The sequence below is a fragment of the Pimephales promelas genome, chromosome 16 (assembly GCF_988280905.1).
Source record: "Pimephales promelas chromosome 16, fPimPro1.hap1.1, whole genome shotgun sequence".
In the NCBI taxonomy this organism is placed as follows: Eukaryota; Metazoa; Chordata; class Actinopteri; order Cypriniformes; family Leuciscidae; genus Pimephales; species Pimephales promelas.
In genome coordinates, this window is record NC_142784.1 from 16,396,858 (window position 1) to 16,424,560 (window position 27,703).

Sequence of the window (27,703 nt, forward strand, 5' to 3'; positions counted from 1 at the left end):
ACACTATATTTAGCAGAAACAGGGCAACCATAATATATGAGCATAATTAGGACTTTGAGGCAAAAGTCATAGTTAATTGTGAGAATGGGACCCTAATCTAAAGTGTGACAAGCAAATGTATTTATTTTGTACAAGAATGCATTGCACTGACAGTAAAGACATTTATAATGTTACAAAAGATTTCTATTGCAAATGCTGTTTCGGTTCATCAAAGAATCCTGTTTTTTTTTTTTTTTGTATAAAGGTTTTCACAAAAATACTGTAAATGCAGCCCTGGTGAGCATACATTTATAAATATTGTAACAAATGTATTTCTCATTGTTAGTTCATGTTAGTTAATACATTAACTAATGTTAACAAATATTACCTTATTGTAAAAACATTAAAAATCTTTGCTATTGTACTAATTCTCAATAAAACTTGATTTCTAGCATCTTATATCAGTGGTACAAATCAAATGATTCACGGTTTTAAAAAAAATTGTGTAGGATATTTTGAAAACGCTGATTTCTGTCCCCTTTTTTTTAGCCTTTGATTCATTTTAGCCAGGTTTTTCAGATTTTATAAATGCACCCCACTGAGCAATCCTTTCCAGAAACCATTTAGTGACCTTGTCAGGCAATTTGCTTTTGAACTTGAAATTGATTATGGTGTTTGAAGTCCTACTGACTAGGTCAAGTGTAGGCTATGTATTGACGTTTCTGTACTGGTGGAAAAGATAGATTTTGACTTTATGCATTGACAGTCACATCTGTTGAAATAACACATGCACTTGGTGTAGTCACGTGATGAGAATGTGACATTGTTTTGTCAAGGTGACTGTCAGGTGTAACTGTCAATTACAGGCCTGGCTAACACAATTAGAGCAAACTGAGTGTTTGTTTCTTCATACTCAAACATCCTCAAAGTTGCTTTTTCCATGCGATTGGTCGTCTGTTTTTGCTGTCTAATATGATTTGCCAAGCCTGCATGTCCTAATAAGTAAAGTAATTGAGAGTCTTGTATTGCACGCCACTCTACCATGTAAGGTCCCTTCATGCGGTTACAGCTTTATTATTGTGAAGGAACGGAAGACGTGGTAATGAACATTGTCTTGGTAGATCTGATTAGCTTCCGAACAGGCTTTGCTTTCCAAAAGATGGATTTGCATTTGCATTGCATTTGTTAATAAAGATGGTGGAAAAATTAGTATATGTATAATGTATACTTTTATTTTTTTACTTTTTTTTTTTTTTTTTTTTACAATAACACAACAGTGGTACTGGGATCTCATGACAGCTCATACAGCCAAATATTACCTTACAATCTTTGGATATACATAAAATGAAACAAAAATAGAAATAATAGTTATGATACAACAGGGCGTATCTGATTTAAAAACAATACAAAATATTTAAATATCAAAAATGTTTAAAATAAATATCTAAAAAAAATTTAAAATATTTTGTATTAAAAAACAATTAAAAAAAAGACATTATATAGACCAAAAAAAAAGTAAGTTTCTCCAGCGGTGGAAGAGTAGCGGCTTAACTCGTCCACATATTGACTGAGGGTATCTGAGGAGATGACCATAGTAGTAATATACATTTTCTTTCTAAATATAAACAAAAATCATCAAGGCACAGACCAGTTTTACAGTTCAGAAGATATACATTTAGAGACAATGCAAACATCTAGTGTTGTAAGATCACCTAACCTGAGACCAAGACCAGAGTGTATCGAGAACAAGACAAGACCAATACTTTAAGGGGCCAAGACCATGACCAAGGGAGGGCGAGACCGAGTCAAGACCAAGACCAGCACCCCACACTACATGACACAATAAAATGTGAAACATGATCAAAAGAGATTGATCGGAAATCTCAGATTGATCTAAAAGATCCACATTTCCATAAAAACAGAGATATTTAACACTCAAAGCTAAAATAAACCATCTTTATTCAATACTCCTGGGTGACTTCCATCATTTAGTACAAAATGTAAAACAAGTCTTCACTTTTCTCCAACCTTTTATATGAACATGAATACATGGGTGACAGGCCGTGGTAACAAAAATACATAATTAGAAATGACCAATGAGTCACGTTATTGCTTGAATTTGAATCAGTATGTTTTACATACAATAAAAGCAAGGATGTTAACAAAAAAAAGGTCAATATACTGGCAAATTAGTGATATTTTCACAGTTATGATCTTTGAAAAAAAAAATCCAGAATCCTCAATGTCCAAGACAAAAGTGGTCGAGTCCGAGACCGAGACCATCAAAAAGTGGTCTTGAGACTGGTCTCGAGTACTACAACACTACACACATCTGTCCAGAAATCTTATAATAATTTTCTGGATCTCCTTCCTGTAACCTTTAGTTTGATCACAATCCCAAAACACATCACCGTACCAGTGTCGGCCCTGCATTTGAAACTGAAACACCTTTATTGAAAACACATGTACAAACAGATAACCACTCATCGTCTCTAAAATTCGAACCTAAGTCCTTTTCCCATATCACCCTCAAAGAGTCAAAAGTTGAAAGACAAACTTTAGATAGCAATGTATTTAACTCATAGATCTTCTTCTTAAAGCTACGCTGTGTAACTCTTTTAGTTTATTCTTAGCTAAAAACACTTAGTTCTTTCAAAAATGTGCTCATTAATGTATGTTTACTTCGTTCAAGTAATTGTCATGTATTTGTCTCTTGTTTTGTGTACAAACACATGGCCGGTTGTTTTGGGCTATGTGTTTGCATTGTCTTTTACCCACGTTTCCTTGTTAATGTTGTATCAGTGTCACCTGTGATAGTCATCATGTGTCCTTACCACACCCCTTGTTCCCTTGTTAGTATTGATGTTCATCAGTGTCACCTGTACCTTTGTGATTATGTGTTCTATGTAAACCTTCAGTGTTTGTTCCTCAGTGCTGGTTCGTCTTGTTAACAGTTGGTTCTGTGAGTACTGTGATCTGTCTGTGAATGTCCCAGTTATATTGTCAAGCCTGTTATTATAGTTTCTGTTTGTTTGCCCCATCGTGGGTCTTTGGCATTTCAACCGTGTTTTTGAGAAAGTTTCTGTCTGCGCTTGGGTTCTATTTAGTGTAACGTGACAGTAATAAAGTATTCTCTTGAGTGTATAATATGCCATTGATAATACATACGGGTGAGGGGTTCTAATGTCGGTCGCCATGTTGCCCCTCCATCTTGAAAGTACATTAGCCAAAGAGGGACAGACCCGTTAATTCAATCTTCGCCTTTTGCGTTTACATTTGAGTTAACACTCATGGACGAGGTCGAACTGGAAGCCATGTTAATCTTGAACTACATTGGCCATTGTAGGAGTTAAAACGAAATCGGAATTGAGAGGAACAGAAACTAATATTCCCTGGATGGTCATATACATTTTCAACGCAAGATGGGGGTAAAAATCACACAGTGTAGCTGTGTATGTAATCACAAAGTGTGTGTGTAATCACAAAGTGTAAATGAAGAAAAAGCGTAAAATCATATATTGCCTTCTTTTAAGTGTGACACTAAAAAGTGACGTAATTTGAAGAAATTTATAAAAAATCATTACTGGGAAGGTTAAATTCCTGCCTTAACGACTGAAATGACTTCAATTGACTATTATCAAATAAATGACCAAACTTCAACACTCCTCTCAACCTCCAGGTCAGAAGAGTATGTTCTGTATGGGTGCGGGAAGATCCGGATTGAGTCCGATCGGAGATTTGGGAGACAGCTTATTTGGAATAGCTAGATATTTCTTAACATCCTTCCACATCAAAAGACTATTAGTCAGAGTGAAAATATTAGTCAGGGATTCCATTTTTAGATATACTTTTATTAAATATAAAATGTACTTTGTATTATTCTTTGTATTATATTTTTAGTTTTACTTTTCTTTATTGTTAGAAAAAAAATTCTAAAATTAATTCAAATACAATACTTGTACAAGTATAAAGTTGTGGTTAAATATTTTTGATTAATATTAATTTTCTTTCGAGATGTTTCAGTCTTGGCCCGTGGTGGAGATGCTACCATTGGATGGATTCTTGATGTAATAGGTGAGTTCAGATGATGTGAAAATTGAAACCCAAAACACACTAATTTTTCAACTTATTGTTTGTTTTGGCCTTTGGTCATTAGAGCAATTAAACACTGGATTCATGTGGATCTGGGCTTCCATACTGTTACCATATTGTAAATTAAATCCAGGAAGTTTTCATTATAGATATAATAAAAACTGCAAGCTAAAGTTAAACATCTTAACGTAATGACATCTGCTGCTAAAAAGGCTTTTCTTGTTGTTTCAGAGGTTCTTTTATACAGAAGTGATTTTGTTATATTTGTCGAAATAGTCAAAGACTTATTTTTCACAGAACTAAAGCTATTACATTCGTATCTGTATTTTCAGGGCAAATAGGATGATTATCTTTCTTCAACAAATGGCATATTATTTATATCATCTGAAGAATAGTCTCCGCAGGTGATTTTTTTTTTTTTTTTTAGATGACCGTTTCCTCATTTAGTCCTTTATTTGTCGAAAATTGCCTCCATTTTTTATCAATCAAAACAAAGACAGAGTAATAGACTGGATGCTTTCAGAGGAGTGTATCAGAAAAGAACCACAGTATTTTGACATTGCCATTTTTTCCATTATTCATACATACACACATTTGTATGCATATATACTCTAGTTAGTTCAGATAGTGTACTTTATATGTATATGTGTAGCCGTTTGTTTGTGTGTATAGTATATAGCTAGTTTCTAGCCACTCAGCATTTTAACTGGCCACAATTTTGTTTTTGGAAAGTTACATTTTTTTAGGGGTATGACGATACACAAGACGAGATGATGCACAATATTGGGTTCATGAGAGCAACACTTTTTTTTAAAGAAATCTTCATCTTTTCACACACAACCATTTCTAGGGTTTACAAAGAATGGTGTGAAAAGGGAAAAACGCAGTCCTGTGGGCGAAAATGCCTTGATGATGCTAGAGGTCAGAGGAGAATGGGCCGACTGATTCAAGCTGATAGAAGAGCAACTTTGACTGAAATAACCACTCGTTACAACCGAGGTATGCAGCAAAGCATTTGTGAAGCCGCAACACGCACAACCTTGAGGCGGATGGGCTACAACAGCAGAAGACCCCACCGGGTACCACTCATCTCCACTACAAATAGGACAAAGAGGCTACAATTTACAAGAACTCACCAAAATTGGACAGTTGAAGACTGGAAAAATGTTGCCTGGTCTGATGAGTCTCGATTTCTGTTGAGATATTCAGATGGTATAGTTTGGCGTAAACAGAATGAGAACATGGATCCATCATGCCTTGTTCCCACTGTGCAGGCTGGTGGTGGTGGTGTAATGGTGTGGGGGATGTTTTCTTGGCATACTTTACATGAACATGAACTAACACACCAACTATGAACATGTACTTCCTCTCAGCACAGAAAATGACCTTGCAAGGGGCATGCTCTGGGGTGGAGGTAATTAAGACTTTTCAATATTTTAATTTGCTGCACGAATGAAACTTTGTGGGAATCCCTAAACATAAATTCGCACTGTGGATTGATGAGCTAATCAGTTCTTGGGAAACCTCTCATATATTATCACTGTAATATTTTCACAGATATTTTACACATTAATGACTAATTAGATCAAAATATTACTATTTTGTCAGTTCCTTGTCTTTAAATAGCTGGTGCTCAATAGAGCCAAACCCTAAATTGTAATGTGACCCTTTGGGTTTCAGACTACGATGGAGAACATCTGCAGATTCTCACGGACATTGAGAACAGCACTGCAGTGATGTTGGACAGGTGGAAGATTGACATCACTGCCCTAGACAAAGAAGAAGGAGGAAATCCAGTCCCGTACAGCATCGTGAACAATTACCTCTCTATTGATGTGGTGAGTGAATGAATTAAAGTTGTATTTGAGGATGTGAAGACCCCATGTGACCCCTTAACAATCAGCATACTTGTACTCTTTCCCTCCCAATAAACAGAGAGGGTCTCGCTTTATACGCGTCTGACCGGTGTGCTGGTCTAGTCTATTAACCATGATACAGTATGTGATGACTGTGAGTGGAGTTTATGAATGAAGAAGTGAATAAGGCCCCTAAGTAATAAGACTAAATGAGATAATCAAGAGGGCTGAGTGCTTTTTGAAATGCCAAGAGCATCTATTACATTAACAAAGCCATCTCTCATCACTGCAGTGAAGAGCAAAGCTTGCCAATTGGGAATGAAATATGCCGCAGACGCTACACGGTTCTCGTCTTGCCGAACGGCGATCAAACACGTCGTGTGTTGATGCATCTCAGGCCGTCTGAAATCTAATGATGCTTATTACGGCGACCGCATGTCAGCCATTATCCAGAAATGTCAAGGGAAATACGGTAATTGACATTTACAGGTTTGACGGCTCTGTTTTATTTTAGATTTGTACACATCTCAAAAAAAAAGAAGAAATTGTAATGAGGGAGACATGCTTGGACAAATGTTAGTCAATGTCATTGATGTCATTTCATAAATCAGTATTGATTTATAAAATATTCTGTCCAGTGTTCACATTTACATAAAACAAGTCTGTGATGGATGGATGGATGGATGGATGGATAGGTGGGTGGGTGGATGGATGGATGGATGGATGGATGGATGGATGGATGGATGGATGGATGGATGGATGGATGGATGGATGGATGGATGGATAGGTGGGTGGGTGGATGGATGGATGGATGGATGGATGGATGGATGGATGGATGGATGGATGGATGGATGGATGGATGGATGGATGGATAGATAGATAGATAGATAGATAGATAGATAGATAGATAGATAGATAGATAGATAGATAGATAGATAGATAGATAGATAGATAGATAGATAGATAGATAGATAGATAGATAGATAGATAGATAGACTCAGTAATCATTTGGCTACAATTATATTCTACACTATGATTATGAATTTAAAATTTCAATGCGTTGACAAATTTAGTTGTTTGTTTGGATTAAAGAGAAGTGCAAATCTCAGTGGGATCAAGTGATATTTTTCCTATCACATTTTACATGAAAACACAAATTCCTTTTGAAAACAACTGTAAACCAATAGAGATTACAGAGCAAGTCGTGCTCATAATTACTTAGCAGATTATGCAAATGAAAAACAATGTCTTCCGTAATTATGTATATGAACTGTAGGAACTAAACAGCCAACAAATGCAGCTGTTGCCAGACAATATATTGCAAGAACATTTGAGCTAAAAGGGGTAAGTCAAGACATTTGAAACAAACCAAAAAAGGGTATCCCAGCATCTGAACAAGTTCTTTAACTTTTAAGTTGTTTAAGTTACCAAATTCCGGTAACAATTTAGGGTCCAGTTCTCACTATTTACTAGTTGCTTATTAAAATGCATATTACTAGGATGTTGGCTGTTTATTAGTACTTATAAAGCACATATTAATGCCTTATTATACATAAACATATTTTACATCCCTTAATCTTACCCAATACCCAAATTTAACAATTACCTCACCAACTACTGTATTAATAAGCCACAATTAGAAGTTAATTGAGGCAAAAGTCATAGTTAATAGCTGATAGTGAGACCCTAAATTGGACCCTAAACAAAATGGACATTGAAATGTAAGCAAGTACATTAATTAAAAACAAAACAAGAAAGTGTTGATGAATATAAGAAATACAAAAAAAAAAACAAAAAAAAAACTCTTTTATAAAAAAATGTAAAATCCAAAGTCTAACAAGGTTGGTATAAGAAATGTCTCTCATCTGCAACGCATCAACGAAAACTCTCTCAAATCAAAGCTGTTCTTCATATTAACGCGTGTCTCATTGACTGATTGCCCTGTCAAGTGATATTTTGGGTAATTAGGTACCATTTAAATACCAAAGTTGAAATATCCCTCTCTGTTAGACAGGGGGTGTTATCATTTCGGTCAGAGCCAGAAGCTAGAGACAGTCCCTAATCACACAGGATCGCCTAAGATAATGTAGTCTGTTTCCTAATGACCCTGCGCTCATGTCAAAGTCATTACTCTCCCAGTGAAGGCACATCATCTGCCTGGACAAGCCGTAATTGGACTAAATGGTGAACTATGAGAGAACATTACACATGTCCCTTTATTAATTTGGTCACGAGAGTTTTGCAGTGGTAATTATCGGGGAGGGATGGACAACGGCAGATGAAAGATAGCGAGTGACTGACTGCTGCAAGCCGGCAACTTTAACTTTCGAGTCAATGAAAGGAAATCTGGCGTCTCCTTCATGGACGCCGGATGCGATGACGTCTCTGAAAGCTCCTTGGTTTCAGCGCCGGGCATCAAACCAGAGCCAGGCCGAGGGGAAATCGTGCCTTTGCTCTCATGTTTTCATATTGTGCAGTTTGTAAGAAAAGAGCAATACGATCTTTTAGATACACCTGTCATTTTACCTTTCTTCTTCTTCTGCGTCGAAGAAAACGGAGCCTGGTGGGACCCCGGGCCTCCCTTTGCTCTGCAACTAACAGCGGGTTTAAGAGATGTCAACAGTTAAGGAATTGATTTTTTTGGCTTCTACTAAAACATTTTTCAGCAGTGAGCAAGCAGGGGGTCTTCTGTGTGGAGGTGGTTTCATTGGAGGGGCTGCTTCACAAATGGTCCTATGAGTGTGTTTGGGTCTAGGGGGGAAAGAGAGGGAGGTAAAGGAGAAAGTTTCTGCAAGTTTTTTTTTTTTTTCTTTTATCTCTGAGCACACCCAAGTTCACTCAGGCTTTTGTGTTTTGTACAGTGATCTCCCTCCATACATTTTTGGTATCATTAGCCACGTTTGCATGGACACTTTTCGGAAATGAATCTGAACTTTGAATAAAGTGTTCGGGTTGATGTGCACATTTGTCATAAGCTTCACATTGGAATTGATCTTTGGACATGCGCACACTGCACAAATATACAGAGTTTCCCACCGTTGACGCAGGGTGCGTCTCAATCAACTCAACCAGTATATCATGTACACTAATTCAGGCACTGGCATGGACAGTAAGGACCCTGACTCACTACACATTGGGACACTGATGACTCTATTTCTGGTAACAGTCCTCATTGTTCATCATCACTACTGGTATTTATGAACAACAGCAGAACTGATGATATCCTTCCGACATTATTTTTTAATGTTATTTAAATAAATTATGATAAATACTTTGCTTTTTACTTATAGATCCAACATTTCAGCTGGAAATACATTATAAATGTTAGCTAGATTATGTTCATTATCTATTTAATGATGTACGTTTATGCTTAAATATAATTAAATAATGGTTTTCGCTTTAAAAAACATGTCCACAAGTCCGTAGCAAAATACAGTCAAAAGCCAATAAATCCTAAAGGAAAAGTCAGAACATCACAACCGGTGTCTTTTATTTAGAATACATACAAATGGAATTTACATCTTTACGTTTTTCAAAAGATTTGAAGTAACGTGTTCGAAGAGTGGGCATGTGCGAACGTGCTCTACTATGTAAGAACGAGCCAAATATTGAGTCTAGTAATAAAGCAAAACAACTGAGAACTATTAGAAATAGTCCTCAGATGGCATGTCTGTAATTTATATAAAACAAATCTAGCGTTAATTGGATCTCAAACAGTTTCATTAAAAGTAGTTATTACTCGTGCGAAACCAACGTGGTTGAACGATGCTTTGCGACAGTGGGTTTCGGGAAACAGTCGTGACTTCTAGTTGATTTTTCCAACGATGCATCGTACTATGGTAGTGAATCAGCGAACTGAGTCGTTGTACGGGAAACGCACCCATGGTTGGGAAGCATGCAAAGTTTCTTGAAGATCGGATAATAGGTGGTGCTATAATCGTCAAAAGGTCTCATTGTTATTAGGTGTTCCAGCACAAAGTGCAGAAAACCTATTGGCTTTGTAAGGATTTTTGAAATAAAAAAAAAAAAAATAGAAAAAAAATCCCCTAAAACGCATTGTACAGCCCAAACCGTAGATAACATAGGCTAAAAAAACAGAAATCTTCCTTTTGAGGGAAATTGAAGAATGCAATTGTTTTTCTATATCAGAAAGATCAAAATGTATTCTATTGTCCTTTAAAGGGATACTTCACTTTTTTTGGAAATAGGCTCATTTTACAACTCCCCCAGAGTTGAACAGTTGAGTTTTACCGTTTTCGAATCCTTTCAACCGATTTTCTGATATTTAGAGGAATATCAGTGACCAGACATTTTCTGGTCTCGTTGACTTACTGTCTGGTTATAAAACGATTAACTATAGTCTTAAACCTTCAGCACCTGCTAAATGAAATCTGCATATCTTCTATAAGGTGTATAAAATGTCCAAGTTTGTCTTGCTTCTCCCTTTTGTCCTTACAAATGATCAGACCATCGGAATCTACATTTCTCAATCAGGACATATAGTCAGTTTACAATCCAACCACCGTCTCTATACATCACCATAGCAACAAAACATTACAGTACACATATCGCATGCAAGTGCATCTGAACCTCTAACCCGCAGATGTCAGATTGGAAGAGTATCTGTGACGGCGCCAGCAGAGCTGTAGCATCCTGTATATGTGTGCGATTAATTAGCCCAACCACGTGTTCAGTCCTCTTGTCAATATTCATCATCGTTGGCTAGAACCCCAGCAAAGAATCACAAACACCTTATCTGTTAACACGCATACATATGCTATGCAAAGAACCCAAACTTGTTCCCAGTCACGTGGAAGGGAGATCAGGCCCGTAATTGGTGTTGTGTGGGGAAAGGAATTTAGTTTTTTGTCGGGTTTTAAAATACATTCATCTGGTTTTAAAATAAACACGTCTCTTGTCTGCGACGTCTCTGACGCGGGGCTTTTGTTTATAGCTAATGGCCCATGATAAAACCATCATGAAAGCATTCAATGCAATCCTCAATCTGTTGTCTTTTCATCTTCACACAGCTGTTTTGTCAAATTCAAGATTTTAAGACCCAGATGGATGATGAGAGAATCTGACACACGAGTTTAATACGTCAAAGGCCCCTAACGAAGCATTGTCAGAAGCTCACGAAACATTGATGGCGGCATAACGGTGTGCATAAAAAACTGATCTGATTTGCCTTTCTCTCCTTTTGTAGGATGCATCCATCACTCATCGATTCCACATTATGAGAGAGAAACGAGAAAAGTTGAACAGCAGGTACCGGTCTTTATCTATCACTGTGTTAACAGCAAACACTTCTCCAACACTGCATCTTTTCTCCCACTGTTTTGTCTGTCATCTCGATCTGTAAGCTCGCCAGCGGGTGTAATGCCCTGATAACTCTCCTCCTCCCCCCTCAGGTGTGTCTTTGAGACTCCTGCCAAGCTTTTACTTCCCTAAAATTAGATGAAGATGTGGGATTGTATTGTTATGGATCCTAAAATCTGATCTTGAGCAGAATAACCTTCTTAGAGCCATATTTACTAAACATGGCAAATTAGCGTGAGAGTGCAATCCCATAAAAGTGCCAATGGGAGTGGAAAGTTCAGCGCATGATGACGCACACATTAAAGACCACAGACGCAGCCGGATCATTTCCATAATAACCAACACAATCTTCCAAGAGCAGTGCAATTTAGCATCTGGAATAAGACATGCTATATTTGGGCGTTAAATAATGGCGCAAATAGCAGCAAATTGACTAGCGTAAGCCTTAGGAAATCACCTTGCGTGATTCTTTTCAATACACTCCTCCCATTAATTTTGCATCTCAAAGGGAAACTCCTACAAAATGCATACTGTAAGATAAGGTCATCCGCAAAAATAACCGTGTCCAAGCCTCTTCTGCGCTTATTTGTCACAGTCCTGGCAGTTCTTTTTGGTTACTCTTTATTTCGATAGTCACTTTAGACATTCTACTAACTATAAGTAACTTTTCAGCTACATGTCAACTAACTGTCATTAGAGTATTAGTATATTATAGTAGACTGTTAGGTTATGGTTAGGTGTTAGGCCTTTGGTTAGGAGAATAAGTTTACTTGTAGTCACCAAGTTAGGCCTACTTATAGGACCAACAAAATAAAGCAGAAGGTCTAAAATGGACTATCAAAATAAAGTGTTACCCTTTTTAATGCCAAAAGCGGATTTGCGATGGAGCAAGTTGTTAATAAAGCTGTCCCTTAGTCTGAAAGATGAATGTTTTTAATGTGATACTAGAAGTTAATATGTGCTTATAGATCGAGAAATACTGTTTAAGGCCACAACATTCAAGATTATAAGGCCTAAATGCATCAGTAGTGGATAAGATGTAGTCTGATTTAAAAAACAACAATACAAAAAAAACAAACTATTAATTAATTGTGAGAAGTATACATATACATAGTGCTGGGTACATTACTTGCAATGTAAGTCCAGTACTGATTTCAAATTACATGGCAAAAATTGTTAGTATAATAATCTATTACATTACACATTTTAAGGTATAATCAAACTACTTTTTGAATACTTTTATATTACTTTTGACCTAATCACATTGAATTGAAGAGAATACTATTTTACCATAGTGATATAAAAATAAGAAAAAAATAAAACATATTCAATTTTTTATCATCAACAGGAACATTTAAAATGTGAAAAATAAGAATTAGGGAGAATCAATAAGTTCTGAATGATTTACAGCCATTGTGTGAATAATATTTAATCATGTATGACATAGCAATTGTAGTCTGATTACAAGTATTTTTAAAAGGTAATATAATCTAATTACAAGTACATAATTTAGGGGATCTGATTACTTAATCCAGATTACATGTAATCAGTTACTACCCAATACCACCCCTAATCTGAATATTATTTTTAAGGCTTAATATTGAGAGGCAACTATAAATAAAATGATTTCCCTAAAGAGGCTAAACATTTTGTCTCTCTGTGGTGTTTTTAATGCTTTGTCTTGTTTGTTTAAGCCACCCTTCTCAACCAATGGTGTAAAATTTAAAACCAATAGTAGACCTGGAAACGTCTCGATTGCTTATGAATCCCCCCATTGCGGATGAATGTAGTCAACGTCGACTGAATGGGATCATGCCGTCTACAGCGAACGTGAAATACTGGAAGGGAACCTGTTTGAAAACATTCATTACTTTTGCATCTGCATTTACTGATGCCAGTGTGGCAGATATTATACACTTCACTTTTATTTTATCATATTGCTGTGTTGGAGTAACATATAGTGACACAGGTTTACTCAATGCAAATAGATGTACTATTTCCTAATCTTTTAGCACTAGCAGAGCTTTCAAGCAACAGATGTACTGTAGGTGCTCCTTTGTGTGTTTCGTCCTTTGCTGAAAGGATCTGAGTGATGTGGAACATCTGTGATTAGCCCACAATGTGTGCACCTTCTAATGATGAGCAAATTTGATATCCATGCTCCCATTAATATTTAATGTCCCAATAAGTCAGTACGAACGCAGGCGAGTAATTGGTTGGGTAATTGAATTTGCTTGGGTAGTTTGACATCATTTTTCCATCACCGTGATGACACAAGACCTTCAGGAGAGTCTTTTAATAATCAAATGATAATTATACTTTCTACGTGCGATACTATTTTTCAAACCTGGCGAGCAGATAACATTTTAATTTGAGGAAATCAGGATTGGCCAGAAGACAGAAGGCATGACTGTTGATGTGGATTCAGATCTGTGTGGGAATAATCAAACAGCATTCTGATCACACAAGAGTCTGTGTACAGGAACCGTTTTCTACCACTGTGTCTTTTGAATAATGATTAAGATATTTTAAGAAAATTATACCATCTGTTATTTGAATTTGATAAATAATTCACATGGGAGAATGGGTTTAGATCTCTCTCTATTTCATAGTATCTTTTCTCCCTCAATAATGTATGATCATAGTTAGGAAGGTATTGTAGATTTTTTTGTTGGATTTTTCTTGGACCTTTTACAAATAACTATTTTAATAAATCATCATATTACTGAAGCAAAGGACATGCATATCTGGCTTACAGTTAAAGGCGCTGGAGGGTTTTTATGGATTTTGATCCCGTTCTATGAAACGGGAGCTGTTTCAAGTTTGATAGGTGGATTTTAAAGTACATGTTATGTATATATGTTTGTGTGTGGTGTGTATGTTTAAGAGAACCAGTTACAAAATGTTGTCTTTTAAAAATGTCTGTAGTATAAAAGTCGGCGTAAGACAATGCCACCCGTTTTTCGTCCAGTTGATCAATGTTTTTTGCCTGTGCAAGTGTGCATTACTGGTTACTTCATTTAAATGTTTTTAGACCATTAAGTATATTGCTTTAGGCTAGAAAGCATAGGTCTATATCCATGTTAGGCCATTGGCCATTGGTCTAACATAATATAACGTAGCCCCGAAATTAGCATCTTTTTCATGACTTTTTGGCTGTTTTCTCCATGCAACTTTTCCAATCTCTAACATGTTTTTCTTGTTAACACCGCCTGTTATTGAATGTCATTGCATTGACCTTAGCGAAGACACAAATATTTGATCGGCTTAATGTGCAACCCAACAATGGCCAATTGGTTTTTAATTATAACACGGCATCGTCTTGTTGATAACGGACGCGGGGTCTTGAGCGAACCCGGCTCCCTGGTTTTATTTGCACCTCGGGTGATTACCAGGAGGAAAGTGAGAAGATTTGACACTTTGCAGATAGATTAATTTACTGCTGGAGTAAGACCAGAGGGTGATAATGAGGTCGAGGATTAAAAGCAGACAATCAGTATGGCAGCGTCGCGTGGACTCGTTAAAGTACACTTTCTCTCTCATCGCTGATCATTCATGCGCTTCCAAGATAATCTCTGTCTTCAAGATGATGAGAAAAAGGAGAAAAGAAAGTGTCTCAGTTGTCTTCAGCTTTGGGAACTTTATTATTACACTACGTGTGCCATCTTTTTAAATGAGGGGTCTTGTCTTCAGAAATAACCATGTGATTTGTTAAGTTGGTTTTAATCATCACTGCCATCTAAAAATACAAAAAAAACAATGCCGTTTGAAAGCATGTTACAATGTTTAATGCAGATCCCATATTAAATTCAGATTTGACAATACTAACAATAATAGCTATAGTATTGTGGTGAAAAAAGTACATTTTTCCATATAAGTTTACTTTAAAAGAATATTTATGTTTATTTATTTTTTGTTGCAAATCTTTTGATTTTTCTTTTTCATGGATACTACAAGTAGATTTTCCATGTTCATACAGTAGATGTAGTACTATTTTTATCAGAACTGTTCAAAATGTTGGGGTCAGTAAGATTCTTCTGTTTTTAAGAAGGAAATTCTTAAAAACAAAATATTTAGATTTTTATATTTAGTACTTCTATTTCAAATGCTGTTCTTTTAAAATGTATATTCCTCAATGAATCCACCAAAATGATAATAATAAGAAATGTCTGAGCAAATTTCAGCTTTGCCATCACTGGAATACATTACATTTTAAAATATATTGAAATAGAAAACTGTTATTTAAAATTGTAATAATATCACAGTATTACAATTTTACCGTCTATTTGATCAAATAAATGCCATCGTCAAAAACATTTAAAAAATCTTACGGACCCTAAACTTTTAAAAAAGACCCTAAAATTTTATTTCTTACAAATTTTTAAAGACTTGCTCAAGGCTTTTAGCTGTTCATTATTGCATTGTAGCCATTTCCACATTCACTCCAAGTGTTATTAATGAGTGATTTATTTTAGCCGTATGATACTGACCAGAGAGAGGAGCGCTTAAGCTCTACTAAGGCGTCTTTGAAACAGCCTACCGCTGACCAGTGTCTCCTTAAGGGTGACATGCTCAGCCTGAGGCGGTCATCTTTAATTATTCTGTTTAACCTTTCCTCAAGTCGGAGGGAGGCTGAACCATAGAGGGCCGTTTAGCGTAATGAGGGTCCTCATCAAAAAGCTAATGCAGGAGCTATGACTGTTTGACCCACTGCTCTCTCTCTCTCACACTCAAACACACACACATGTAAGCCATCGCACCAGGGCCCAGGGCACCAGCGCTATGCACACTGCTCCTCATTTCAAATGAAATCGCTGGTCTGACTGGGATGTCATCTATAATTAATGACCACTTCAGAGTGTAATTTATTGAGATCTCACCTGTGGCCCTGTCCCCATCCCTGCTGGACTTTCAAACCCCTCCCAGCTCCACCCACCTCCTCATGTTCACACACTACTTACACACAGAAATAGCAGACAACTCCACCTGATGTTTTGCACTTCACATAACATTAAAAGATGATCTCACATGTTGCACAACCATAAAAATCGTGGAAAAGTGATGTACTCTATGTTATTTGCACATACAGCATTATAATCACAGATTCTGAATTTGAAGAGACCAAGTACAAATCTTTAAGAATCAACCATTTCAACAACCGCATCATCAAACAGAACATTATTATCCCCCTCGGTATTTACGATGGTTACAGCCTTGTATTCACATATATATATATATATATATATATATATATATATATATATAAATTTGTTTCTTTTTATTTTATTTATTTATTTGACCAGTTTGTTTTCTTTATTGGTCTCTGCTGATTTTTGCAACCAGATCGCAGTTCATTCAAAATATATACATATGCTTATGTTGTTCCAAACTTTAATGATATTCTTTAATCATTCAAAAAAAAAAAAAAGTATACTTTTTTTTTTTCTCTCCATACAATGAATGTCAATGGGGTCCAAGTGTTGTTTTGGACTTCAATTTCATTGTTTTTTTTTTTTTTTTTTTAATTGACCTATAAGTCAAATGGACAAGTTTTATGGTGCTTTTTGTCATTTTGGATTTGACCGCCATCTTTCAAAATAAATTACAGTACTGTTCAAAAGTATGGGGTTGTTAAGTTTTCTAAATGTTTTTCAAAGAAGTTTATTATGTTTACCAAGGCTTTGTTTATTTGGAAACATTGGAAGTATTGGAAGTGTATTGTGAAATGTATCATTATAATTGTCTTTTCTGTCACTTTTATCAATTTCATATATTAAAAATAAATTTCTGACTTCATACTTTTGAACACATTCGTATAAAATATAGCGAAGTATGTCTCGAGACCACTTTTACACGGTCTCGGTCTTGTCATGGCCTTGACTGTCTTTGGTCTTGGTCTTGTCTTGGTTTCGGACCTCTCGGTCTTGTCTAGGTCTCGCTGTCTCAGACCGACATAGTGGTCGGGGGATTTAGCAATACAATACTACAATATCCACGACGATATCAGATATTCAGGAGATTTGGGGTAACTGCAGTGGACTACTGACAGATGACTTTGAGCGCACCGCCAAGGTTGTGTGTGTGTGTTTGTGTGTGTAACCATAACGACAAAACTATCAACTGCACTCAAGCTTCTAATTTCGTTTTTAAAAATGTAATTATCTATTTTAAAGTTGCAGAATGGATTCATTTGGAGACTTCGAAATCAACAGAGATAGGCAGGCAATGCAAAACAAAATCTTACAAGTTATTGCTTAGCTTCAACAACACTAGTCTGTTTTTTTCCTCTCCGGTCTCAACTTGGTCTCGGTCTTGGTCTCGGTCTCGACTTGGTGTGTCTTGGTCTCGACTCAGTCCGTCTTGGTCTCGACCTGGTCTGTCTTGGTCTCGACTTGGTCTGTCTTGGTCTCGACCTGGTCTGTCTTGGTCTTGGTCTCTGTCTCAACTTGGTCTGTCTTTGTCTTGGTCTTGGTCTTGGTCTGTCTTGGTCTTGGTCTCTGTCTTGACTTGGTCTCTGTCTCGACTTGGTCTGTCTTTGTCTTGGTCTTGGTCTTGGTCTTGGTCTCGTCTTGGTCTTGGTCTCGTCTTGGTCTCGACTTGATCTCGACTTGGCCTTGGTCTCGACTTGGTCTGTCTTGGTCTCGACTTGATCTCGAATTGATCTCGACTTGGTCTCGACTTGGTGTGTCTTGGTCTCGACTTGGTCTGTATTGGTCTCGACTTGGTCTGTCATGGTCTCGACTTGGTCTGTCTTGGTCTCGACCTGGTCTGTCTTGGACTTGGTCTCGACTTGGTCTCGGTCTCGACTTGGTCTGTCTTTGTCTTGGTCTTGGTCTCAACTTGGTCTTGGTCTTGGTCTCGTCTTGGTCTTGGTCTCGACTTGATCTCGATTTGGTCTCAACTTAGTCTGTCTTGGTCTCGGTCTTGGTCTCTACTTGGTCTGTCTTGGTCTCGGTCTTGGTCTCGGTCTCGACTTGGTCTCGGTCTGTCATGGTCTTGGTCTTGGTCTCGACTTGGTCTGTCTTGGTCTTGGTTTTATCTTGGTCTCAATACCCTCTGGTATTGGTAGTGCATTGGTCTTGGTCTTAGTCTTGTCTTGGTCTCGATACCCTCTGGTCTTGGTAGTGTATTGGTCTCGGTTTAGGGGGTCTTGACTACAAGTCTAATAAAATATAGAAATCACAACAACCTCCCTTTCATTAGTGGGTTTATTGGAAGACCCCATTGCGTTTGATTTCAGTTTGATGGCCATTCGCCAGATCCTCTATGGTTTTGTCTCATTCATGTTTGTAGACTTGCCAGGGCTTGCTGTCATCTGATTACCTGTGTTGCATCTCTTAGACTCAGTTGGCAGATGCTGGTCTCCATCTGCAGGGCCTGTGAGACATTCCCCATCCTTACTGGAGCAGAATTCCACAGGGAAGCCCTTACTGTACAAGAGAATGAGTGTTATACATGTGCACTGATGACTGTTGTGTATCACAGATCACTTGTACACAACAGAGCTGTAGTTGAGTTTTAGGTGTCGATGTGCACTTGGTCCCTGTGGTATGGCCAGTAGTCAGATAAAGCCCAGCGGCACTAGAAAGGCCTCCTTTCCCTGCTGAGATCTCCGGCAACCTCTTCAGTACCCGCAGCCCCATGTGGAGCCACTGACTCCTGCAGGGCCGCCAGCTGTCAGGGAACCTCTCCTCCTTCACACACTCCAGCTATTAACCATCACTCAGAGTTGAGAGATCCTACTCCACTCGCATGACAGACCTCTCCAAAAAGCACACACACCAAACTATTTAAGCTTAGTTTTTTGGTAGGTTTTAAGTACTAAAAAAGCGACCTGCTAAATGCATTACTCTTTTACTGAACTTGTTGCAATGGATTCTGGGATTGTTTCTCCACAAAGGATTCCTGCCTTAGAATTAGTCCAAAGCAAGGTATTTTAAGAGGCAACATAATGGATTTGGATAATCTGGTTTATGTAATCAGATTCCTAATATTAAATATTTGTAATTCAATTATATTACACTTTAAAATACTTGTAATCAGACTATACTAAATACAGGTTACTTTTTAGTTACATGAATACTTAATATTCACAAAAAGGCAGTAAATTATTAAAAACATTCAGATTCTCCATAATTCTTCTCATTTTTAAGATTCTCCCCAATTTGACTTTTTACATTTTCCTTTCTAAAAAAGCCTATTGCTTGTATATGTTTGCAAAGTCTTCCAGTTTTGTGGAATTGCACGCATAAGAAAATTGAGAGGCCACACAGCATAAACAATATATAATAGTATAATATTTTTAATGATCGTTTTATTTTAATTGTTTCATTTTAACATAATTATTTTTTCTTAATTATTACCTTTTCGTTAATTTCCGAACCCACTGCCGTTCCTACACAAACCCCAATTTGAAAAAGTCTGACATGTTTAATGCACTTCACGTTTTTAATAACAAAGAGTGAAATATTTTTTTCTCTGCATTTTTATATGCTAATATGCTACAAGATTAATATATTCAAATCAATGTGACAAATGAGTTGGGTCAAAAGGAATCAAAAAGTAATCAGATTTTATTACTTTTCAGTAATGGATTACAGTCTGTATATAATATACCCAGCACATGCTATATGTATATAATACAGTAAAGAAATTGTTCAGAAAAAAAATACGTACAAAACTTAATAATAAATACTCTCTCTCTCTCTCCCTCTCTCTCTCTCTATATATATATATATATATATATATATATATATATTATTTATTTTTTATTTTATTTATTTTTTTATTAAAGGGAAATAGGCTCATTTTACAACTCCCCCAGAGTTAAACTGTTGGGTTTTACCGTTTTCGAATCCATTCAGCCGTTTTTCTGATATTTAGAAGAATATCAGTAACCAGACAGTTTCTGTTCTCATTGACTTCCATAGTAGGAAAAAAAAAATACTATGGAAGTCAGTGAGAACAGAAACTGTCTGGTTACTGATTTACAATGTACAATGTAACCAGTAATCAGTAATCTGGTTACTGATGACAAACCCAAATCAGATTGTTTGAAGAGTATCACAGAATCACCCCAAACTCGTGTCAAGCCCACCCCCCCCCCCTCTCTCTCTCTCTTCACATGAAGTGTCATGTTCTACAAAACAGAGCATCAGAGCAATCCTGACAGAGGTAGTTATATCAATGTGATATTTATCACCTCAGATAAAGAAGAAATTAGTGTGAGAATGAGGTCATACATCACTACAGGTTAGATTAGGTGTCAAAAGAAAAATCGATGACAAGACCATGTTTGCCTTCCTCAGACGCAGCAGAAAGTAGCCTCGGGTCGACAACGCACAACCATCACACTTTGCCTCAGGTCCGTATTCAGTACCACTGCAAAGACACATACGGTAGTTGACACAATGTTGATTCGCATCATAGGCTACATTTTTCGTACTTTGTTTGACTGTGTAACCTCATTTACACTGGTTTCAATGTAAGAATAATCCAAAATTTCATTCCAGCCCTCCTAGTGTGTGCATGGATCTTTCCTACAGTCTTTAGTGCAGATGTGACCCGTCTATCAGCCCTACTTGTGTGCGTCGGTGAAAGGGAACAGAACAGATGGGAATCCGATTGAAGAGATGAGATGCTCCTAATTATCTAATGAGCAAAGGGATCGGCTTGATTTGTCGCTTTAGCACTCTTGTTAGGTTAAGTGGAGGGAATCGACTAAGGAGCCATCATGGCACAATCTATCCTGATCTTTTGCTCAAATGTTTGCAATACAGGAACTCAGAGGTGAAGTCTTGCGAACTACATATTTTTAGTCTTTTCTTCATTGTCATCATCTTTGGCTAAACATATTTGGCTTTTATTTTTTTATTTTATTTTTTTTTATTATTTAGTTTGTTCCAAACCTGTTTGTTTTTTTCTACTTTTCTCACAAAAAGACACTTTTGGTCTTTTACTTTTTATTCAAGAACAGTTTACCTTGACCACTTCTGTTCTATACAGTATATCATAAAGAATAATAAAATTTACATTCGTATGCAAACTATATTTAAGTCGTAACTACACTCACCTAAAGGATTATTAGGAACACCATACTAATACTGTGTTTGAGCCCCTTTCATCTTCAGAACTGCCTTAATTCTACGTGGCATTGATTCAACAAGGTGCTGAAAGCATTCTTTAGAAATGTTGGCCCATATTGATAGGATAGCATCTCACAGTTGATGGAGATTTGTGGGATGCACATCCAGGGCACGAAGCTCCCGTTCACACCACATCCCAAAGATGCATCGAGCTTTGTGACATGGTGCATTATCCTGCTGGAAGTAGCCATCAGACATGGTCAGAAACAATGCTCATGTAGGCCATGGCATTTAAACAATGCCCAATTGAGTGTACATGTAATATAAAGCTGTATGAAGTTTCTTACATCATATTTGGAATAGATATTTATTTAGAACCAAGTTTTCTTTGAGGTAATTTGAAACAAATTATTAGTAAGTGTTCCAATCAATTCGACATTCGTTTTTTTTATTTTAATGCAGCTTTGATTGGACATATAACGAAGCATATGTTAATCCAGGCATCCAGTATGTCCTGAATGTATGTGTAACTGTAAGTACACACTGGGAGGAGAGTTTGCAGTCTCCGTCACAATGAAGAAGTGTGTGTCCGTTTATTCTGAGGTGTGCATTGCCCATCTCTCCGTGTGCGCCGTGTTTTCCTCATCAGTTCTGCCGTATATTGACCATGTTGCACATTATAAATCAAAGGCGGCGAGGTTCTCCTGCAAGTGGCTAATGAAAGCTCATTTTTAACGTCACTAAATGGTTCTGACAAAAAGTCTAATGAGGAAATCAATAATTCAGAGATTGTTGTCCTGCTTATACTAATAGATCCAGGTTTTTGGGGCTGGGATGCAGTGAAGAGGGGGCCATTTTTTATTGCACAGTTTCTGCACATCAGCGTGTTTTAAAAGCGTGTCTTCCTGCCGCCGACCCCTGATTGATAATCTGTTGTGGATTTGCGACTGATGCGAGGATTTTGGTTGGATTCTGTTTATGGGCATTTAAGAAGTGCTGTTGCCATTAATATAAATTTAATCCATTCTGTGTGAAATTTGGTGAAGAATGCCCGTCACCTCCCTTTTAATTATAGAGGCACAGATTGATGTTAGAAACATAATGCATCTTATTTGTATTTATATTTTATTGTGCAATACCACAAATGTTTTCACAGTAATACCATTGAAGAACCAAATTTGGTTCCCCAAAGAACCTTTTAGGGGCCGTTCACATATCGCGCCTAAAAACGCGTAGAAAACGCTAGGCGCACGCGTTCTCCTTTTTCCAAAGAAGCGCCAGGGCGGTTGCACTCCGGAGGCGTCTGTCGTTGCTAAGCAACCATCAGCTGCGCTCTCCATTACATGAAGGAAATTTCAGCAATGGATTTCCACCACCGAAAAACCTTTGCTGTAACTCTGTTACAAGATTTATTTACTCAGAAAAGTTAAAAAACGCCGCAGTGTTTGGGTGCACCCCATACTACAAAAACGCAAGAACCATGGGGGATTTCACCAGCTGATTCAGGAACTCCGCCTGGACAATGGGAGGTTCAAAGCCTATTTTAGAGTGGACAAGGACCAGTTTGATTATATTTTAAGAAGAGGTAACAAAAATGGCGAGGAAGCTGATTGGTTGACGTGACACGTGACCTACGGTGCGCTTGCGGCATTCTGAAAAGTTGAGATGTTTTTATCTCGATGCGGCGCGGACGCGCCTGGAAAAAACGAGCGCGTCGCACCGCGACCGCGTCGCTTCCATTATGAGCGCGCATACCGCGCGCCTACATTTGAAATAACGAACTTGAGCGCGCAAAAGACGCGATATGTGAACCGGCCCTTAATGATCAGTTTTTTTTCTTAATGTGTAGGACAGTCAAATTATCTAAATAACCATTTTCTACTAAATTTTGTGCAATAGAAGGTTCTTCATGCATTCCATCAATGCCTATAACAAACCTTTATTTTTAAGCATTCTAACAATCACCATGGATCTCTGCATGCTAAAAAACAAAAGCATTTTTATTGTGCTCATGTCACTTACTTACTTACGTCTTATTTTTTCCTATTTTTCCTTTAACTAGATCCTATTTTAATGATTGGGATTGTGTAGGCTAATTCTTTAAATCTCTAAATCCTTGGTGTTTTGCTCTTTTCTGTAGAAGGTTCAGGTGTGTGTGTGTGTCTGCTGGTAATGAAAACAGATGGTGGTTTGTTCTGGTGAGGTCACTGATCATGATCCTGGTCCCAGAGAGACTTTGTGTGGGGTGGGGGACAGGGGTCCGGCTCCACAACCCACTCTTAATTGAAGGGGCAGCTAGATTACCCTCTCTGAACCCTAGCTGGGCTCTATGATGGTAGGGGTTTGCGCCATGTGCTTCAGTTCTTGAGTCGTCCTGGATCATTTTCAAGCCAAGATGGGGACCATGCAGTCATTGTGAATTACTTTAGGTGATGCGTTATTGTAAATTCATTCATTTTGATTTAAACCTACAGTCTTGCAATTACTAGTATATTAGCACTGATAATAAAATTCTGCCCGACAGATAAACTGTTCATTATTTAATAGTCTGATGACTAATTTGACTAAAACTAAAAAATGGAAATAATTTGTCAGTTTTATTCTATTGTTTATTATATTTATTTGCTTGGTCAGTGTCGTTTTGGTTTTATTTGCTGTTGTAAGCTGTAAGGAAGTGAAATATTTGTAATAATTTGGCAAAGTGATATGGAACTGTAATGTGGTCAAGACCTGGCTGGAAATACTTTAGCCGTGCGTTTCTCTAAAAATAATCGCACACCTTTGAAAGTTTGCCAACCAATCAGATTCATTCAAGCATTCAACAACCCTGTAGTATAAAATAGTATAATGTACAGTATGAAAATATTCATTTTAAAATTTGCTAAAGATACCATTAACAGTATTATTAGGATACTTAAAGAATAATGGCATAAGGCATGTAATCACGTAAAAGGCATGTCATTTTAAAATTACAGGGGAAGTGTGCATGCACAGACATTCAATTTTGGCTGATAACTGGTACCAATATATCATGATTATGGTACCAATATATCATGCATGCCTCAGATATTTAACCACTACACACGAAAGGTTTGTTTTTTGTTTTTTTTTTTTCACAGCAATGCCATAGAAGAAATATTTTTGGTTTCTCAAAGAACCTTTTGGTAAAAGAATCTTAAAAGAAATATTTTTTCTTAATGCAAATAGTATTTAAAAAAATTCTAAAGAACCTTTTTCCACTAAAAGAATCTTTTGTGTAAAGAAAAGGTTCCATGGATGTTAAAGGTTCTTCATGAAACCATAAATGCCAATAAATAACCATTTCATTTTAAAGGGATAGTTCACTTTGAAATTAATTTTTGGTATGTTTTAGCTTACCTCAAGGGCATCCAAGATGTAGGTGTCTGGTTACAACGTGGCTGTGGTTTCAAGAGGTAAAACGATATAAATACGGTTCGTTTTCTCACACAAACCGCTCGTTTCGTGTCTTAGGCCATTACATTTTTGAGTCATTAAATCATGTTTATTTTGGACTTCTCTGTGCATGCTCTTTGAGGTGGTGACCATAGACCTGCATTATATGACTGACAGACAAGAACGGTTTGACCTAAAAATATCAAAATTTAAACTACTGCAGAAACAAAGACACCTACATCTTGGATGCCCTTGAGGTAAGATAAAACATACCAAAAATTAATTTCAAAGTGAACTATCCCTTTAAGATGCCACACCACTCACCTAATGATTGATAATAATCTATAAAAAATTATCCATAAAAATCTAATTCAACTTGTTGGTTTCAGGATGAAGTAAGCTTTGGTACTTTGAGTTTGGCACCTCGGAAACCTTCTCAGCGACTTGCAAGAAGCTGCATGATTATCTTGAGGTGGAGGTAATGAGATTAAGTGAGAAACCACATGCCTTATCGCCTTTCTAACACTTAAACACCCCCTGCAAAACCACTGGAAAGAACTGTGGCATAGTGTTTTAATCCAAGAAAAATACATTTTGCCAAAACGCCTTTCGGGATTTTGTTGTTTTTTGTATTATAACAAAGAGCAATTTATTTTCAGTGTGCTTGTGCTAATACAACAGATGTAGATTGATTTATTCATTCATTATTGATTGATCGATTCATTGCACTGTATAATCATTTTCATTTAAATATACAGCATACTGTACATAAACGCCCCTTTTTAAACGCAATTTTTTCCCATGTATTTTGTAGCGTGATGGTATCACCCTGAACCTCAGCAACATCTCATTGGAGGGCATCGCCATCTTGAATATTCCCAGCATGCACAGCGGTTCCAACCTATGGGAGAGAGCAAAAAACGGAGGGATCACCGTAGAACAGGGAAGAAGTTTCCAGAAAAGAAGACCACAATTGTTGACCCCAAACATCTCATTTTTGCTGTCCTAGGTATACAAACGCATACTCACATATCACAAATCGCATTGTAGGCTACTATGCTGGGCAAAATTAATCAGATGTCTGGTTCTGATTCTCATACAGTTTTTTTTAATTTTTCAATAATTTTTTTTTATTTGTTTTTATTTTTATTCATTTATTTTTACTCAGGGGTCTAGTCAAAATTAGTTTGTGGAAATAGACATAATACCAGAAATGCTGTGAATAGAGCTTAACTTAAATTGAACCTGGAACATTAAGGGTCACCTTAACATTACTGGTTTGCAAAGTCCTTGTCTTCACACCTGATTAATCAAAGGCAACTTCAGAGAAACTTTTCTTTCATGATGAATATTTCACCAGTGACACATTGAATCATGGCGAGTGGCTTTTGTTTGGGTTGAAGGGGCGCAGTTTTAATGTCAGTGTTTGGGATTGTCAGTGGCTCTGTAATGGCTTGTGCTAGCGTTGGTGGACAGGCCTGTCTAATCAAAGCAGAATCAAATATACCATAGCCTGATTGGGGTTTCAATAACTGTATTTTCTAAAGGCTTGCTGTCACATATGTCTGCTGTTGCCTCTAGCTGTGCTAATTCTTGTTTTTATCAAAATGACTCGTTTATCAAAATGAACAAATCTTTTTTCGTGTCATTTGGTTCATTCAACGAACGAAATGAACAAATTGACTCGGGAAAAGATTCATTCATTTTGATGAACGAGTTCGAACAGGAAAGTCACGAACGAGCATTTGAGCTTATAAAACTTTGTTGTTTTTTTTTATGAGCGATCGTTTCGCTTGATAAGACCCTTATTCATCGTCTGGAATCGTTTAAAGCCCTTTGCACTGAAACAGTTTGCACTGAAACTGTCTTTTGGGCCTTTAACAATTTTTTTTCCCATTGAAGTGCATTATTTGGAGAAAAATCCTGGAATTTTTTCATCAAAAACCTTAATTTCTTTTCGTCCGAAGAAAGAATGACATGGACATCTTGGATGACATGGGGGTGAGTAAATTATCAGCATTTTTTTTAAGTGAACTACTCCTTGTTTTAAATCTCCATCTATGGGAGGCAGGGCCTTCCGGTGGCATAGACACTTTTGTCCTTAGAGCATTGTGGTCTGATAAGGTTGCCGCCAAATAAAGTCATGTTTTAATGTAAGGCAGTATTGTTTGTGGGGTCAAAAACAGGTCAATTCTATAGTATGTATTGTGAACATTAGAGTAGAAAGAGAATTCCTTTTTACCTGGGTTTTTCACACATCAAAGATGTTTCCACACATCTTTTAACCCAATATCATTCATGCCTTAATAAGAATATTCGGTAACACTTTACAATACTGGTGCACTAATATGCATCAGTTCATGCTTAACTAATGCACAGATAATCATGAGTTGTATAACTCATGAAGAACTAAACCTAGCTAATGATTTGCAAAGGCATCATTATGTTATGACTTTACTTGTTGGGGCACATCATAATTAACTAGTCATTAAGTAATTGTAGTAATTTGCACATGAATTTGTACTAACAATGAAGTAATAATGCATATTAGTGTTTCTGTCATATTATCTGGAAGTTGAAATACAAGGCTTTGGCTCATTCTGCTAATTAACATATTAATTGACACTATTAGTTAAAAAATGAGTTATTATGGAATTAATCCACAATTACATAACAATTCATGTATGAACTAATACATTAACCTTACAGACTCTTAATCAGTTCCTAATGTGGTAAACATTAATGAATAGCTTAGATAATCATTAGTTACAAATTAATTCAGTATTATCTGTGCATTAGTTAAGAATGAATTAATCCTTATTAGTGCACCCGTATTGTAAAGTGTTATCGAATATTCTAATAGTATGATGACCTCTTATATATCAAAAGCTCATGGAAAGTTTGATTTCTCAGTTCATGACCCCTTTAAGTCACAATTACGTTTTTGTCTTTTTTATC

At 36.9% G+C, this 27,703-nt stretch overlaps 1 protein-coding gene across 1 annotated transcript in view; it reads left to right on the forward strand.

The window, feature by feature from the left end:
• The window catches only part of dgkb (diacylglycerol kinase, beta), a 53,972-nt gene that overhangs the window by 14,058 nt on the left and 12,211 nt on the right, over positions 1–27,703 (forward strand). The window contains 8 exon segments of the mRNA XM_089120799.1: positions 3,977–4,053; positions 5,411–5,485; positions 5,752–5,909; positions 11,134–11,195; positions 16,784–16,795; positions 25,142–25,223; positions 25,560–25,650; positions 25,653–25,754. Of these exon segments, the coding sequence (XP_088976925.1) occupies positions 3,977–4,053; positions 5,411–5,485; positions 5,752–5,909; positions 11,134–11,195; positions 16,784–16,795; positions 25,142–25,223; positions 25,560–25,650; positions 25,653–25,754 (659 nt within the window).